General features: G+C 40.5%; 1 protein-coding gene and 1 pseudogene across 2 annotated transcripts in view; one reads left to right on the top strand and one right to left on the bottom strand.

Moving 5' to 3' along the window:
* The window catches only part of Col24a1 (collagen type XXIV alpha 1 chain), a 265,128-nt gene that overhangs the window by 15,092 nt on the left and 230,636 nt on the right, over positions 1-19,400 (bottom strand). For both annotated transcript variants that reach the window (XM_021158013.2, XM_021158014.2), the window contains exons 54-56: positions 13,888-13,923; positions 13,750-13,776; positions 834-899 (exon numbers count right to left, since the gene is read on the bottom strand). In XM_021158013.2, coding sequence (XP_021013672.1) covers positions 834-899; positions 13,750-13,776; positions 13,888-13,923 — 129 coding nt within the window. The remainder of the gene's footprint in view (positions 1-833; positions 900-13,749; positions 13,777-13,887; positions 13,924-19,400) is intronic.
* On the top strand, positions 16,548-17,174 carry LOC110291075 (annotated as a pseudogene).

Raw genomic sequence — 19,400 nt, 5'->3', positions numbered from 1 at the left:
GTCTCCTGTGTGGTTAGAACAGTGTCTCCTGTGTGGTTAGAACAGTGTTTCCTGTGTGGTTAGAATAGCATCCCCTGTGTGGTTAGAACAGCTTTTCTCCTGTGGTTAGAACAGCCCTCTGAAGCTGTAGAGTGCCACGTTGGAGTTTATACATTTACTACCAAATACATTTTATGTACATACCCCCTAGCTAAAATGAACAAGTAGAAAGGCAGTTAACTTTCCATCCTTGCTCCTAAGTCACATCCACTCTGCGCCTGAGCTTCCTCAGGCTCTGATACTTAGCTTGTTGAGTTCTCCTTTCTACATGCTACACTGCACACGCATGTACACTTGTGTGCAGATAAACAGATGATTGACTAGATTCAGTGGAGAGGGAGAGGAAGCTTTTTTCTCCTCTCTGAGACTAAATGTTTAAGCAACTGTAAGAAATTTGGTTAACTTTATTTCCTACTTCCCCCAACGGTAGCAATTCCTTGACAAGTCTTTTAAAACTATTTTTTTGTTTCAATATTTTTCTCATGAACACCCCGTGTACGTATTTCGGTTTTATTATACTTGAACCATTTTAGATTTTCTGTTTTTAACATAATATTTTTTTTTTTTCGAGACAGGGTTTCTCTGTGTAGTCCTGGCTGTCCTAGAACTCACTCTGTAGACCAGGCTATCTTCGAACTCAGAAATCCACCTGCCTCTGTCTCCCAAGTGCTGGGATTAAAGGCGTGCACCACCACTGCTGAGATAATGCTGAGTTTTGGCTTTCAGAAAATAAAAATCTCTGTGTTTAATTTGAATAGCTAAACTGCTGATATAAATAGAGCCAGATATATTACCTCCATCTGCTGGGCAGAATTTGATTCTATCAGAGCTCGAATAGCAGCATTGATATCCATTTGTCTCTGTGTAAAAAAACAAAACAAACAAAAAAAAAACCAAAACCAAAACAAAAACAAAACCAATTGAGGTAGCCATAATAAGATCAAGGCTGTTCTGACAAGCTTTGTTCAGTTTGTTCTGGGATCCTTGATGTGAAACGTACTAGATTGATCTGAATGGAATCTGCAACTCAGGATGACAGATCTTGCAAGTAAGACCCAGCTGTCTTACTTATATGAAAGACAAGATGCTGCCTCCATCCGGATTCCACAGGTCTCACTCATTCAAGCAGGACTCGGTCTAAAGCTTTCCAGTGCAAGCTGTTTGTCCCCGCTGTAGGAACGCGCACACACATCAGCGGCAGGAACGCGCACACATCATTACTCGAGTGGAAGAAGAGTGAAACACAATCCCCTCATGCAATAAATTGTCAACTGAAGAATAAATAAGTGTAGCAATTTTTAAAACAGTTTTATTCTTGGAAGGAAAGTAGAATAAAATATTACTGTCCTGAGGTAGTCACCGCAGTAGTCGAATCTGATACTTTTGTGGTCCTGAAAACAATTTCTGAAGTTGGAAAATGTACTATTAGTCCCAAAAGAAAGAACACAGCACAAACTCAATCTGCTCCCGCATTTAATAAAAAAAAGATATTTTAGGAAAAAAACTCAGCATAACCATTTGTAATCTTTCTGTAATTTTATATAGATATATGATATATAATGTAATATATATACATATATGTATATATATATATATATATATATTTACACACATTTATACATGAATTGAAGCCACATGAGCTGGGCGAAGGTCCTGGGTATTCACATCTGTGTAAATGAGCACAGCCTCTGATTTAGCTCAGATTGCTTATGATGTTGAGGTATCTTTTTGCATGCCCACAGGATAGAAGCTGTTTATCAACAGTTCATTCTCAAGTCATGGTTAGCAATCAGAAAAGCCATTTAAGATGATGGAACAATCCATAAAAACGACTTTTTCCGCTTGTCTTCACATGTGGTTTTCATATTGGAAAATAACTCGTTCATTCTGCACACACAGATTTCCAAACACAATGACAACTCTTGAGGAGAAAATGGTAAGCAGCTCAGGAAGTTGTTCCCCTGGAGGCTAACCTGAGAGGAAGTTGTTCCCCTGGAGGCTAACCTGAAAGTCGAAGCAAGCATAGATCAAGAGATCGAAAATCAGGTGACTATAAATGGTACATGTACAATGGAAGAAAAGTACATGGGACAACGAGAGAAATTGGGAGTCAAAACTGGGGCTTGCCAGATGTTGGTGAGGAAACATTGCCTCAGGATGGCACTGTCTGAGTGGATGTAAGGAAGCTTGGCAGTGGTGAGACAAAGGGGAGAGTTTCCCAAGCAGAAGAACAACCCAGGCTTAAAGTCCGTGGGTCATGACCTCTTCAGGGAGCAGGGAAGGCTAGGCTAAGACTCTTTTGCAGTCTTAGCCAGTCCTAAAATTTGAGCTAAAGTCTTCCTATGTAACTCAGGATGTCTTTGAACTCACTAGCCTCTTGGCTCAGCAACCCCATTGCTAGGATTACAGGTGCATGCCACCATGCTGGCTCCTGGCATGTGATTAAAACTATGAATAGAACACCTAGCTCAGTGGCTTCCCAACTATTCAGAGTACAAATTCTCTTGGACTTTTAATATGACTGAGTGGGCCTGGGGCTGTGCTTCAAGGGTAAGTCTCCAAACACACAATGGGCCACGGGCTCTATCCTCAGCACTATAAGACACCAAAAGCTACCAACAAAAGGAATAATCGAGACTCAGGAGACTTTTGCTTGTATGAGTTAGAACTTTTGGTATTTTCCAAAGTAGAAATATGAATAAAATTTTAAATGATTTGATAATTGCCTAAAACAATAACACATCTATTTATAATAAATCACTTAAAATATTCATATGTACTATTTTAAAAAACAAATAAAAAACCCATAAGGGGGGCACTGCCCTATGCTTTTGCACATTTTTACTGTTGGATTACTGATGGGAGGTAAGACTCCCACACAGTTTTACAGTCAGTGGGTTTGTATTTCCCATGATCCTTTTATCATTTTGACTTGGATCATCAGAATGGCCAGCCCACCTCATATAACTAGGCATTGTTTACGTTTAGAAGTACAAATAAGAGCCAGAGGGCTTAGAAAGCCAAATTTATTCTGATTTTAAATTTTGCCCAAGTCAACAGACTGCAAAATGTGATAGCCACAGGAGGAGTGTTACTTCCTGGGCCTTGTCTTTATTTGATCTTTCTGGTGGTTCCCAGGAAGGCATCTAAGACTGTCTTTATTTTACCTCATCCAGTAGTCCTCCAGTACAGGAAGAGGCTCTCCAGGGGAACGTTTTCCAAAAGCAAACGCAGTGAGTTTTTAAATTTATCTGAAACAGCAGGGAATGAAGCAACCACTGAGGGAAACAGTAAGTTTCCACAGAAGAGCTAGAGAATGTGGTGTCCTCAGAGACTGTCCAAAGCTCTGATCATACTCCAGAATCTAAAACTCCACATGATGTTAGCTCTACACATGTGTTCCAAGAGTCCTGGGAAGTGCTGAGCCCTCACCTTTGGCTGATCTTGAGGCTCTGTGACAGCAGGTTTAATTGTCAACTGCCTGGCTGAACATTGAGATGGGACCGCAACTACACACAAATCCCAGGAGCAAAAAGGTAACCTTCTCATCCCTGGTGTCTAAGAAAACCTAGTAGGAAATCTCTAACAGAAAATAGCTGACCTGAGCAGAGACATCAATGTCCACACACAGCAAGGAATGTAGGGATTACGTGATTCAGAAATGTCAACCAACAACAACGAAAACCAACAAGAATAAATTCTCGTTAAGAGCAGTAATACAAAGTTCCAAAATAGTTTTGCTATAACAGAAGTCAGATCGAAAAGGACCACATAGAGACTATGGATTTGAAGAGTGTGGCTGAAATGAAATTGTACTGGACAGACTCAGCAGTAGACTTCAGTGGTGGGAAGAACGGATCACTGACTCTAAAGACAGGTTTATTGAGATGATCTAGTTTTAGTAGAAAGAAAAACATGAATAAAGATGAACAGACACTAATGGACCCTGCCAAGCAGACCAAGAGAGAAGGGGGAGGGGCTAGTATTTTAAATAATAGTGACAGTCATGCTAAATTTATTGAGAAACATTAATATACACATCAAAAGAATGCTATGAACTTCCCTCACTCTTAAGGTTTAAAATGTTGGGAAGTTGGTCAACAGGATCATGAAATTGAGGCCATCCTGGGCTACATAGTAAGTTATAGGAAACCTGAGCCATCTCAGGAGATCCCATCTCAAATAAACTAAAACAAAGGAAACAAACAAACAAACAAATAGAATATTCACCAATACAGGCAAAGAAAGAATGTTAAAAGCAGAGACAGCAGAGGTTTATCACAGCCAAAGAGACACTCAGAGCAATAGGTAATTTCTCACAAAACCCATGCAAGTGAGCAGCAGTGTGGCAGCATTCAGTGTTGAAAGACACGTTTACATGTTTAAACACGAAGGAAAATCAACACATTTTCAGATAAACAAAAATTGAGATAATTTAACACTAGTTTGCCTTGCATAGAAAGATTCTAATGAGGGGCTGGAGGAATGGATCTGTGGTTATGAGTGCTTGTACCTCTTACAGAGCGCCAGAGTTCAGTTTCCAGCACCCACATCAAGAGGCTGACAGCCATCTGTAACTCTGGATCTAAGTGATCTGTTGCCCTCTTTTTGCCTCTTCAGGCCATCTCACATACATGCAGAGCAGAGCATGGTAGCGTGTATCTATGATTCTGATGTTCCTATGGTAAGGTGGAAAGGGAAGACAGTAGCATTCCTGGAAACATATATGCTAACTGTCCTAGTGCACACATCTGCAAACAATAAGAGACTATGTCTCAGAAAAAGTAGGAAGTAAGCATCAATACCCATGGCTATCCTCTCCCCTACACATGCACACCATGAGCCTGTTTATATACCCGAATAAGCACACACACGTGCACACACACGCACACACACACACACCCCACATGTATAAACTAAAAGTAACTTGAACTCATAGTAATGAATCAAGAGACTTGGTAAAATTCACGTGTAGGTAAATGTAAGAGTATAGAGCTAAGAATGGGTATACAGCACTGGGGAGGCTGTGGCCAGCTTGAACTACATACAGTGAGACCCTTTCTAACAACCAAACAAGATTAACATATTACTTTTCTCAGCACTGTGTCTAATTACCTGACAGAAACAACTTAAGGGAGGAAAGATTTATTTTGGCTCATGGTTCGAATGGGTACAGTCCATCATGATAGGGAAGGCAGAGCAGAGTTCATGGTGGTACAAGTATGGGGCTGGATCTCCTTCCAACTCAACAGACCAGGAACCAGAGAGTTTAGGGCAGAAATGGACATGGGCTACAATCTCCAAAGGCAAAAATCTCTGGTGACTCTCCTCTGTCAGCCATATCTTCTACAACCTCTGTCTTAGGGTCTTATTGCTGTGAAGAGATACCATGACCATGGCAACTCTTTTTTTTTTTTTTTTTTTTTTTTTTGGTTTTTCGAGAGTGGGTTTCTCTGTGTAGCTCTGGCTGTCCTGGAACTCACTTTGTAGACCAGGCTGGCCTTGAACTCAGAAATCCACCTGCCTCTGCCTCCTGAGTGCTGGGATTAAAGGCGTGCACCACCACGCCCGACTCCATGGCAACTCTTACAAAGGAAAACATTTAATTGACTTAAAGTGCAGAGGATTAGCCATTATTGTCATGATGGAGAGTACGGTAGCATACAGAGGTAGCTGAGAGTTCTACATCTGGATTCATAGACAGTGACACACTTCCTCCAACAAAGTCACACCTACTCAGACAAGGCCACACCTCCTAGTAGTGCCACTCCATATGAGCCTACGGGGGCCATTTTCTTTCAAACCATTACAACCTACCAAAACCAGTAGGAGCCATAATGCATGAGTTGTTGTAAGGTACATTTCACACTCAAACCATATCAGTAGTTTAGACTTCTATTAATCAAAGCAATAAGCAAGAACAAAGTTGAATTGGGTGTGGTGGTACACAACTGTAACCCCAGCATTCAAGAGGCTTGGGCAGTAGAAGCATGAGTTTGAAGCTAGTCTGGCTTACATAACGAGTTCCAGGCCATGTGAACTATCTTAGATAAACAAACACATGCAAACCAAGAACCCAATAGCATCATCAACAACAACAACAACAACAACCCCCAAAGAAAAAATTTGGGAGCCTCAATTCTGATTCCTAAATGTACTCATAGACATTGCAATCAAAACCGTTCTCCATTCTCAAAAGACAGACACACGGATCAAATGAGTAGAAAGCAGAATCCAGAAAGACTTAATTTGTGGTCAAAGTTTAAAAGAGTGTGCCAAGGCCATCCAATAAGAAAATGATAGCCTGTGACTAACAAAAGAGTGCCATGGAATAAGATGCCCACATGCAAACAAGTCAAGCCAGACCTCATAGTATATGTATGATTAACAAATGCTCCCTGAAAAATGGATCAATGACTTTAATATAAAAGTTAAAATTGGAAAACCTTCATGTTGTTGTATTTGGTAGTGATTTCTTGGAGTGATCTCCAAAGCAAAATTAACAGGAGAAAATAACAGATACATTGTGCTACCTGGGGAGTAAAAAGACAGTGTATTAACTGGAAGAAATCATTTTCACATCATATATCAGATAAAGGATTAATATTTAGAATTTTGAAAGAACTTTGACAACCAACTAATATAAAGTCATGCAGTACAGTTTTTAAAATTGGGCAAAAGACTTGAATGAAAAAAATTTCAAAGAATATATATAAATAACTAACACTTTTCGGGAGATGACATTAGAACCACAATGAAATACACTTCATAACTCTTAGGATGGTTGGTGTAAAAAAACAAAAAGCAGGGTGGGGTGGGACATAGTTTAGTAGTAAAGAGCCTGTCTATTATATGTGGGGTCCTAAGTTTAATCCTAAATATTGCCCTGACTCCTCCAAAACAGAAAGAGTACTCTTCTGGGAGTGGCGGCTATGCTTGTAATCCCGGTACTGGGAAGGATGAAGAGGAAGATGACTGAGTGCTTGAGATCAGCCTAGACTACACTGTTATTCTAGACCATCCTGGGCTACCTAGCAAGACCCTGTCTCACAGTACCAAATGACTGGGACTGGCCTCTACAACCCTAAATTTTGATTTGTTGTAGTTTTCTTCAGTGGTCTCTATCTGTTGCAAAGAACAGTTTTTTGGTTGTTTTTTTGAAGAGGGGTAAAGACTACACATAACTGGGGGTATAAGGACAAGTGTTTATAGATTAATGTTAAGGATTATACTGGTTTAGTAAATTAGTGGCTGTAGATTTTCTTCCAGTATCCAATATTCAATATCTATGCTTCCAATATCATACTGCATGAGTAGTTAGTTAGGTTTCTAGTACCAGGCATGGTCTCCTCCTTGCTGAGCAGGTCTTAAGTCAGAGATCACTGTAGACGAGGGGACAGAAAGATGTTAAGGGCCAGAGGATGGGACTTTGCTGTGATATTATGTTTTCTAGTCATATCCGAAGCTACACCCATAAAATCTCACCATCATGACTTCCCTAACATGAGCTTAACAAGGATGACACCAACATTCCAAACTAGACAGAGAAAAGCCCACGAGCTCTCAGCACTACACAGAGAATGGCAGGCAACCGAGGAAAGCTGGGAGAGGGAGGGGTGGCCTTTCCTGGGGAAGAGCCCAGAGTTAGGTTGTCTAGAACCACATGGTCAGCCCTGAAAACATACATACAAGTACTGCTATATGAACAGAACAAGTTCTTTTTAGTAATATATATTACTACTATATAGTAATATAGTTTAATATATGTAGCAATATAGCTTAGAATATATAGTAATGTAGTTTAGTAATATATACAAATAGTAATATAGTTTAGTTATATATATATGTATATATAATTTATATAAATACTTAGGATTACAGTATATAGTTTAATATATATATAATATTACTAAACATAACCTGTTATGTTCATATAATGCTACCAATATGTATGTTTTCAGGGATGATCATGTGGTAGTAGACAACCTAATTCTGCATTGAATTTTATATATATATATATATATATATATATATATATATATATACATACACACACACATACACACACAAATGCATTCAATAACAGTGAAAAAACATGCCATAAATTTGGAGGAGAGTGGAGAAAGAGGTATATGGAGAGTTTGAAGGGAAGAAAAAGAAAGGGAAAATGCAATTATAATCTCAAAAATAAAAGCCAAGTCAAACATAACCCTGAAAAGAAGTGCTGAAAGGGAAGTGGGCAGGTGCTGTGTAATTCACTATGACAATTTCTCTAAAGTTTAAATATAGGATGACTATGTGATTCAATGATTTCACTAGCAGCTATGTACCCAAGTATGTAAAAAACTGGGGCTCAGATATTTATATACCTGTGTCCATAGTATTATTTAAAATGGTCAAAAGATGGGTACAATGCAAGCATTCATCTTGATGAACCAAATGTTATATAAATTTAATGGAATAGTATTTAGACCTACATAATGAAATTCTGATATATGCGTATGACAGGATGAAAGGCCAAGCAATACTAAAGGGAGTAACTCAGCCACAGAAGAGTAAATGTTGCACTATTAACTCGTGTAAAATACCTAGTAGCCAAGTTCACTGAGATGGGAGAATGGTGGTTGCCAGGGGCTTGAGAGAAGAAAAACTGGGACTTAATTGGTTTGAAGATAGAGTTTCAATTTGGGAAGATGAGAAAGGGTCTGGAAACAGGTGGTAACTCTGGTTGCAAAACTGTAGCTGTTAGTAATGCCAGAGGTACATCTTTATGTGCTTAAAATGGCAATTTTCAAGTTACATATACTGAACCAAGAAGCACTAAGTACATTTGCCGGTCATTCAGCAGAGGTTGGATCTGGGGTGTTTCCCAGAGGTTCATACACGAAAGACTTGGTCACCAATCCGTGGTGCTGATGGGGGTTGTCGGACCTTCCAGTGATGGGGTCTCATACAAAGAAGCTAGGTCGTTAGGGGTATCACTTTAAAGCAGGTTTGGGCCAGGTGGTGGTGGTACATGCCTTTAATTCCAGCACTCGGGAGACAGAGACAGGCAGATCTCTGAGTTCAAGGTCAGCCTGGTCTACAAAGCAGGTCTGGGATGTCAGTGTCTTCCCCCCACTTGGGTACCATCTGATATTCCATGATGTTCTAAGCCAGAAACAATGTAGCCAAGTGACTACTCATGGAACCTCTGAAACTTGAGTCAAAATCATCCTTTACTCTGACTTCTTTCTCCTAGGTGCCTTGTCCCAGGGGGTACTAGAAGGGGTGCTGACTACATCTCACCTTTGGAGTTGATCCTAAGGATATTCTACGTATGTAAAATGATAGGTGTATTGACAGGACATTTGTACTAATTGTGCTTGCAAAGATTAGAAACATTTTACATGTTCACCAACAGAAGACTGAATGAGAGAACAACAGCATATTCCTGAAAGAAACGACTGGTCTACCTTCTCTGATCATGTGTAAGTGAAGAATACAGTGAGGATCAGTAGAGGCTGGTACTTAATGATGACAAGGCAGCCATCATTTTAACCATGACCCGTGCAAACAGCTTAATGAAAAAGATAGTTATCCTTTTGAATAGACATTTAAAAACAAAGACATTTCATAGGGTTTACTGTCATGATTTTTTTTTTTGCATTCTTCATATTCCTGTAATTCCTAGACTATTCCCAAAGCCCGCTAGACCCTTTAGCACATAGTGGGAATTCATTGGCACTTAGTGGGAATTCCATATGCTGACTTGTCTCTCTTTCTCATTTGGAAACCCAGCCAGATTGAGTTAAGAGTTTTGTGGACAGTCATTCAGTAACAGCTTGGGGTGTCCTCATCTGAGCACAGAGCTTTTATGTGGAGCTGGGTGTGGTGGCAACACTGTAATCCCAGCATTTGAAATTGAGCACAAGGTGAGCCTGGGACACTGTTCCAAAACAAAGTGCCAGAAAAAGCTCTAAGTTCAGTGATGGGACGAAAAGAAAAAAGAAAAGAAAAAAGATTTATACACTCTAGTTTAAGAGAACATATTATAACATGAAAATCACTTAATGTTTTAAACATGGGCATAAAACTGCCCACATCTGAGTATAAAGCTGTCAGTAAGTACAGAGTAAGGGTTCAGAATGAAATAAAACAAAACAGTGTCCTCATGTAGTCTAGTAAGAGAGAGAGAGAGAGAAAGAGAGAGAGAGAGAGAGAGCACATTATCATGTGAGAAATCACTTAACCCTTTTTCTTTTTTCACAGACACGCATATAAAATAGGAAACAGAATAAGTGAGCAGACTGTTAACAGCTTCGGAGACACCTCAGAGTTTCAAATAATGGGAATTAGGTAAGTTTCACTATGTTGTGCCAGATCCTTCATCTCTCTCCCGTGTTCATGGGGGAGACACAGATCTAACCTGGGCACCTCAGGGTTTTGGAGTCTGTTCCTTTTCAGAGTTCTAAAGTCTCAGGTGGGTAGATAGTTACAACATCGAGGGCTAGGAAACAGTTCTAGGACTTGACCCTCTCTGTGGTGGAGGTATGCCTGGTCCTTGATGCCAGGACTGGTCTGCCACTTCTCAACCCACATCTTTAAATTTCACAGTTGACCCTTGAACTTGAAGCAATTAGCTGAAACTTTAGTGTTTCTACCTCACCACACACATACCACACACGTACCCCCCCCCCACACATACACCCACACAACACACATTCTCACTCTGGTCTTCCCTTTGGCACAAGGAGGGCTGTCTCTAGCATCCAGGGGTAGATGTTCTCATTGATTTCTAAGTGTCATAGAGGTCCATTCATTACCAGACCCTTACACTTGCACCATTGCCCACAAACGCTGCCTTTTCTGGAGCATTCACTTTTCATTGTATTCCAGGACTGTGAGTCAACTTAATTCCACAGGCCTTTGATGGAAGGCTGGGGAATGGAAGCGGGTTGGAGCTTGTCAAACTTCTTTCATCTTGCCCCACAGCAAGATATTTTTACACTGTGACAAGGTTTACAATTGACAACACGGCTTTGCAAAACAATTTCAGTCTTACTACTAATGATGTGCTGTTTTTTTTTTAATAGTTGATTCTTATTAAGATTCATGTAGCATAAAAGTTACCAATTTTATCATTTTCAAACATATAACTGTAGATACAGATGTAGACATGTCCATCCTTTCAATGATGTGTTACACATGTAGGTATCCATGTCCAGCCTTTTTACCTGGGGCCTGGGGATTTGAACTCAGATCTTTCATAGCAAGCACTTTCACTCACTATCTTCCCAGGTCTATTTCCTATACGTTTATCTTGTTGTATTTTTACTACAAAGGAATATTGCAAGAGGCTCACTCAATTGGTTTCATCTTCCATGGAATAATGAATCCAATTTGCACTCTGAAGTAATTGCTAAATAATTACCAAGAGGACTTCTAATCCTTTGTTGTTTCTCTGAGAGTCACACAGCATTGCCCAGCTGGTGGATTTGTGACCCTTGGCTTCCTGAGTGTTGATGCTGTAGCATTGCTTCCCATGTCACTGTGCTTGCCTGGGCTTCTACTTTTAATCCTGTCATCTTATCTCCAAGTGAGACGTTTTCCTTAGGGGATTCATGCTGAAATAGTCTGAGAGAAATGATGTTGTGTGTGTGTGCGCGTGTGTTCAGACATGGCATATGTATTAAACAAGTGCATATTAAGGACTTGAGTGGGAAACAAAGGTAAAATAAGCATGGATGAAGAAGTGAGAGCTATCAATTCTATCTCAGGGTGCAATGAGAAGATGAATTAGGAAGGGTTTAGGGAGGCTGTGACAGTTGTCACTTCTGCACAAATGCTAGACTCTGTTTGTACATTGGCTTCTGCAGACAGTATGAAGAAATGTGCTTTCACACTTGACAAAAATAAAGAAAACAGAACAGAGGGAGAGGGCAAAGAAGGAATCAAGCGTAATGTTTGTGGGGAACCCATTTGTCAAACATAGGAATCTTCTAGTTTAAGCCTCTTAATTCCTCAAAGCATATATTCATATCTATAGTTATTTTCTCAAAGAAGGAACTGCTCATGTGTCCCCTTCATTGTAGTCATGTAGAAACTCAGTAATCTTCCAGCTGAGAGCAGGGGACATGCCTCCTAATTAGGTACCTAATTACAAACACTTTCTCTATAGCTTTCTAGTTTGCCATTCATTTCATTACTTCTTCAGAACTTAGTTTCAGGAAGATAGCCCCAACTTCTCAAAGCCTCCATAAGGTGGGGAGGCACCGGTTAGGCAGTGGTTGAGTCCTCACATTGCAAGGCCGTAGAGGACAAGGAGGATCAGAGAGGCATTGTGTGTATGAAAGATCCATAGCACTCGCTGCAAAATTATTTCCAGCTGCAGAGCAAGACTGAAGGAAATGCAGAGTTCCGAATCTGTTGAGCGTGGAACGCTGCGGCCAGCTATCCAGAACTATCATGATGTAAATGACCCGAGAACAGCATGTGGAAATGATTATGGCTTGGAAGACAGCAGGCTGACCATTACTTGGAGCAGAGAGTGGATGTCAACTGGGAAGGAAATGTGATCACTTTCCACTGTATGTGACCAGGAGACCAATCGGATGAGGTATGGCTAAGATTGGGGGTATATGGAGACTCTGCATAGGAAGCAGGGGGTCAAAGAATCTTTAGAATATACAGTAGATAGAGGATCTAAAATTGGAATATTGAAATATCAGTGATAATAGCCTAAGAAATGGAAATATGATTTCAAAATAAGCCTAGCACGTTTTAGGCTGCAGTAGTTAGATCAAAAGCAAACACACGAGCCATCTGATGGCTTCTCCAGACACTAGAAACTGACAAGGATTCATGTAAAACCTAAGAAAAGAATTATGGTTAAAAGAAGATTTAAAATGAAGAGCCAAGTCCCAGAAAGAAGAAGAAATGGAGTACCTATTATGTACTATCCTGTGCTGGATGCTTTTCTACTGTTTAATGCTCAAAATGAACAAAGAAGAAGAAGAAGAAGAAGAAGAAGAAGAAGAAGAAGAAGAAGAAGAAGAAGAAGAAGAAGGAGAAGAAGAAGAAGAAGAAGAAGAAGAAGAAGCAGCAGCAGCAGCAGAAGCAGCAGGAAATACAATTACTCTTTTTTAGATAGGAAATACAGGGCTTGGATTTCAAGTTATCATAGCTGATTGGCTTTTGCAAAAGAACTAAGGTATTCCAGAAGGATGGGATGACTTTAACAGTTCAAGGTTCACATGATGGGGGTAGAGAGATAGCTCTGTGGACAAGAGCATTTGCCATCAAGCGTAAGGACTTAGCGCAGCACCCATGTGAAAATGCAGGCATGGGTAAGCAAGTTTGCACACCCCAGCTGTAGGAGCAGGGACAGATGTATTGCTGGGTCTTAAGAGTTCCAGGTTCAGTGAGAGGACCTGTCTCAAAGGAATAAGATGGCAGATAGAATGAGGAGAGCTGCTATCCTCCTTTGGCATCCACAACACACCTGCAACAAATGTACTTGTGTACACACACATAACGTACAGACATGCAATACAACACATGCACACACACATATATCACACCACACATACACACACACACACATATATAACATATACATATGCAATACACACACATACACACACACACACACACACACACACACACACACACACACACAGAGTTGATATTCTGAGACAGAACAGAATAAAACCAACCAAAAAGACTTACTCTTGGACCAGGTGCTCCAGGTGGACCCTGGAACATAATCACAAAACAAAAGAAAAGAAAACCCAGTTAGTAAATATCTCAAAACCAGGCATTGTATGTTCATCAATGGCAAACAGATATAAATATAAATGAACTCACAGGGGGTCCTGGTTGACCTCTCGGCCCTTGGGGACCCTAAAAGAAATGAAGACAAAGCACAATATATAGATGGCTTTAGATTTGGTATCAACCAAGACCCAACCTCTGCTGTTGCCTGTTGATGTTGTGCAGATCACATGATTCCCAATTGACTCTGGACTTAAAAGCTTTTGCCCTTAACTATGACCCACAATTCTGAACAACCTGGAATTTTAATTTGTGTTTGTGCCTGTACTTGTGCATGTGTGGTGGGAGACTAAGTTTAATTAACAAATTAAATTATGATGTAAAAATCTTAATTCAGCCTGAGCTATTTCTATTAGCACCCACCTAACCACCAAAGCTGGGATCCTCATTGTTTTTAAATACTGTCTCCCTTCACATACCTATAAGTTGTATCCCTCCAAACATCTCCAAGATCCTTCTTCATCTTCAATGTAAATCACATATTATGGCCCAATTCCTGTGTCCCCCAACATCTGCATAATGCCCTAGTTTCTATCTTTGTGGTGCAATGGGACTTTTGAGAGGTTATTGGACCATACGGGTGCACTCTCTATAAAGCGATTCGTGTCCTAGAAAAGAGGCCAAGAGATGACCTGCTCTCCTTCACGCCACAATAAAGGAAGAAGTGGAATTCTGCAAACAGGACTAGAGCAGTCTGTCCATCACACTAATGACATTCTTCTTAGAAACTGGAATCTGATCATTCCCTAGACATCCAGTGGCTCTCATTTAGGGGAGAAGGATACACTTAATAGTGTGGCTCACCACTCTATACTAAGCTCCATCCATGTGATAAGTTATGTACTGTATTTCCATGCCACACCCCAGAAAGTGAAACAACTGAGCAGTCAATGGATGAGCAATAGAGGTAAGACCAAAAGTTAAGCCCGCAGAATACAGAAATGGTTCTTAGACACCTCATCCGGTTGCCTCCTCTTCAAAGTGTGGTCGTTATCAACACGTCCTCCACACCTTCTATAGCCAGCTACCTGCACATCTCTAAACCCTACTCTCCCCGCCCTTCTCTTTCCCCTTCCTCCCATCTCCCTTCCATCATTCTTGTCTTCCTGTAGGTTTTCTTTCTGTATCCCATTTGGCATCAGACTCCCAGTTCTCTTGTGCCAGCCTCCCCAGTACAGGGATTGTAGGTATGCACCACCATGCCCGGTACACCAAGTTCTTTTATAAATGACTTCTCTTACACACACTCCTGCCTACCCACTCTTTTCCATTGAGATAGATAGAATGCTCGTTTCTCTCTCAGTGCTACTTTAAACTCTACAGCTACTGCAACCACCTGGCATGTCACTTCCCTTCTCAACGCATGACTAGTTTATTTCTTCATTCCACAGAGCACAGCACTTCGGAACGTACCCAAAGTTTGATAAAATGTCTGTTGCTTTTTTAAAGTTTTCTGGAACAAGACTACAGTGCCTGATACACACTAGATGCTCAACAATTCTTATGACATGATTGAACAACATTAGAAATGTTATTAATTTAGAAAGTAGGAAGGCTAATTGGGTCCATTTAGATGCCAAAAGTTATGCTGACATTTTTTCAAAATGTACTAACAGCAATCATTACTCAGTCCTCACACATCTGCTCAAAGTTAGTTTATTTGATGGTGAATTGAATCTTAACATCATACTGAGTCAGACTCAGATTAGGGTTAGACGATGGCAAAAAGAAGAATTAATATCCAGCTGGTTTCAAATAATGTTGATACTGTAACTGGCTTCATACTCAGGATGCTTTATTGCTAAGACTGTTAACCCTGGTTTTATTGTGACAGCTAGAACAAATACCACAGTTACTTAAGCAGGCTAGAGAACTCACACTATGCCTGAGAGACATTTCGTAGTTTGCATGGTCTATGCTTACGAATTATTTTATTTTATTTTTTTATGCATACAAATTCAATCAGAGGGCAACAAAAGCTGTCCTCAGAAGCTGCCTGCTAAGTTGCAGGAATGCCATCGTTAGTGACAGTCTAAGTCCAAACCATGCCGAGGTTAGAGTGAATTTGATCCATTCTGAATCAACACTGCAAAAATAATCAACAGCTGTGCCATTGAACCACTTCACATGTTTCTGACATTTACAAAATCCCTTTGATGGTTCAGTACAAAACATCCATCCTATATCTGACTCCAAAAGAGGAATGTACCATAGGAAAAGGAGCAAAGTATTTCTACTGCTGACACTACCAAATTCATTTCAGCTCGTTCCTCAGAGCGAGTCAGCTCATCACAGATACAATCCAACGAAATGCTTAACTGGCCACGAGAGAGGGCAGGGCAACCTAACACAACAATGGCAGGAGCAGGTCAAGCAAGCAAATAGACAAACTGTGATTCCAACCACATAATGTGTTATTAGTTCTCTCTTTCCTTCAGCTAACACTATTAAGAAGTTTACCTACTTTCTATCTACTGCATACAGGGCTTTGTAGATAAACTGTTATTTTCCTGAGGGCAACCACGGTCGTGGAGATGGCTGTGATAATGGTTTGAGTAGCTGTTCAGAAAGCCTCTTTAAATTATGCCAGGTTCTCTCTGTTCTGTTCCATAATTTGCATGAATCCCTGAACAGTATCATAGCTTATCATTTGATTTAAGAAGACTAGCGCTCTTTCCAGCCAGTGCCGAGTGATGGGCATCTCCCGGGACAACTGACACAAGCGCCGCAAGACGGGGGTAAGCGAAAACCCTACCACAAGAAGCAGAAGTATGAGCTGGGATGGCCCGCTACCAACACGAAGATTGGCCCTCGCCGCATACACACAGTCCGACTTCGAGGAGGCAATAAGAAGTACTGTGCCCTGAGATTGGATGTGGGNAACTTTTCCTGGGGCTCTGAGTGTTGTACTCGCAAAACAAGGATCATTGATGTTGTCTACAATGCATCCAACAACGAGCTTGTCCGCACCAAAAGACCCTGGTGAAGAACTGCATCGTGCTCATTGACAGCACGCTGTACCGACAGTGATAGAGTCCCACTATGCACTGCCCCTGGGCCGCAAGAAGGGGGACAAGCTGACTCCTGAGGAGGAAGAGATTTTAAACAAAAAACGATCAAAGAAAATTCAAAAGAAATACGACGAAAAGAAAAAGAATGCCAAAACCAGCAGTCTCCTGGAGGAGCAGTCCCAGCAGGACAAGCTTCTAGCCTGTATTGCCTCACGACCAGGCCAGTGTGGCAGAGCAGACGGCTATGTGCTTGAAGGCAAAGAGCTGGAGTTCTATCTGCGGAAGATCAAAGCCCAGAAAGGCAAATGAGCCTCAAGTGTAATAAAGGTGTCTGCTGTTNTAAAAAAAAAAAAAAAAAAAAGAAGACTAGCATGTGACCTTGAATCTAACTAAGTATGTGGTCTTCTCCTATGTAAATTCCTTATTTCCTTTCCTTTCTGTAAATGCAGTTGTCATTTATCTCAGGAGTTCTGTGTTTATTTATTTGCTTTTTTAATTGGTTATTTTATTTATTTACATTTCAAATGTTGTCTGCCTTCTCAGTTTCCCCTCGGCAAACTCCCTATCCCCTCCCCCTCCCCCTGCTTCTATGAGGGTGCTCCTCCACATCCACCCACTCCTGCCTCACTGCTCTAGCATTCCCTTATGCTGGGACATTGAGTCTCCACAGGACCAAGGGCCTCCTCTCACAGTGATATCAGATAGGGCCATCCTCTGCTACATATGTGGCTGGAGCTATGAGTCTCTCCATGTGTACTCTTTGGTTGGTGGTTTAGTCCCTGGGAGCTCGATGTGTGTGTGTGTGTGTGTGTGTGTGTGTGTGTGTGTGTGGTTAGTTGATATTGTTGTTCTTCCTATGGGATTGCAAACCCCTTCAGCTCCTTCAGTCCTTCCCCTAACTCTTCCATTGGGGTCCCTGTGCTCAGTCTGATGGTTGGTGGCAAGCATCTGCATCTGTGTTGGTCAGGCTCTGGCAGAGGTTCTCTTAAGCTGGTCCTATTTTAGAGTTGTTTTTCCATTTAAACTTGGGGACTTTCATTACAGGATTCTCTATGTTCCAACTGTCACTAGCATGCTTCTTTTGACAACTGGAGTGTGTTTCTAGTTTTTGTCAAATATATCTTTGGGGCTAAGGGACAGATGGCTTCTTCTGAGAACTACTGGTTTGGAAGACTTAATTAAGTTTTCACAATATTAAGTAAGACTTATTAATTATCAGTGGTGCTAGGATGGGATCCGTGGACTCTAAGGTGGAAAGCCTGATGTTAAGGTACGAATCTGCTCCTCAGGCTGCTCTGTGGCTGACCCCTTTCTCTGTAGCTCCCTTACCCAGCAGCTCCCCATTCTTCAGTTGTCTTGTGAGAAGACACTGTTTGTGAGTGGAGAGATTTAGGCTCTGATCTTTGTAACTGACATGTTCTTGGGTCACAGAAATCTCATTTGAAAATAAGAGGCTCAGTGAGCATGGTTCCCATGGCCCATTTGAGAGTTTAGTTTTCAGGCTGGAAATGTAGCTCACTGGCAGACTACTTGCTTAACATGATTAAAGCTCTAGGTTTGAACACACGTGCACCCCCCCCACACACCACACACACACACACACACACACACACACACACACACAATACACAGTTGAGACACAGAGACACAGATGACAGATACATAGAATAAGAATTGGTTTTCAAGCCTTTTTTTTTAAAAAAAAGAAAATTATCCCTCATCTTTTATAATTGGAGAAATGTGTTATACCCAGGAATATATGAGCTAAAAGTTTCAATTTTGAAGTTTGTATAAGTGTAGGGGAATTTCTAGTTGAATCAAAAAAGTTGATCTATTTTTTTATTTGAATGAATTATATAATCTAGGAATAAAACATGCATCTATATATTTTAAATTCTTTCTCTTTCATATGTGTACTTGTGTGTGTGTGCACATGAGTACAGCTGCTCATCAAGACCAGAAGAGGGCACTCCATCTCCTTTAACTGGAGTTATAGGTAGTTATGCCATGCCCAGTGTGGGTACCATGAACTGAGCTTGGGTCCTCTAGAAGATCAGGAAGCACCCTTAACCTGACCCACCTCTGTAGCACCTTAAGTTCTTAATTTTAAAATATAGGATTCTTTTCATACATTTCTTATAATGAGTAAGCCAAATTAGAGGCAATAAGATAATTCTCATACTCAAAAGCTATACAGCAATACTAACTTAGAGTACTTGAGAAATTGTCAGTGGAATTCTTCAACACTATACTAATTTTTATCTTATCATAACATACTACAAAAATGAAGTACCCTCTCTAAAATTTGTGCCAAATTGCTCTTTATATGTTTTTCTACTTCTGTTGCATTACTATGTTTCAAGTTCTGACATCCTGTCAAAACCAGAATGTTATTTTTGGTGTAAGTTAATATTTTTCTTTTAAAATAATTTCATTCTATTATTTCTGCCAATGCTCTTTAAATTTCATTTCAAATTAATTACTCTTGTCCTAAGAGTGTTTTGGAATCCCAGGGAAGTCAGACATTTTTTTTTA

This window comes from Mus caroli, chromosome 3, assembly GCF_900094665.2.
Source record: "Mus caroli chromosome 3, CAROLI_EIJ_v1.1, whole genome shotgun sequence".
In the NCBI taxonomy this organism is placed as follows: Eukaryota; Metazoa; Chordata; class Mammalia; order Rodentia; family Muridae; genus Mus; species Mus caroli.
This window is presented reverse-complemented; position numbering and strand designations above follow the sequence as displayed.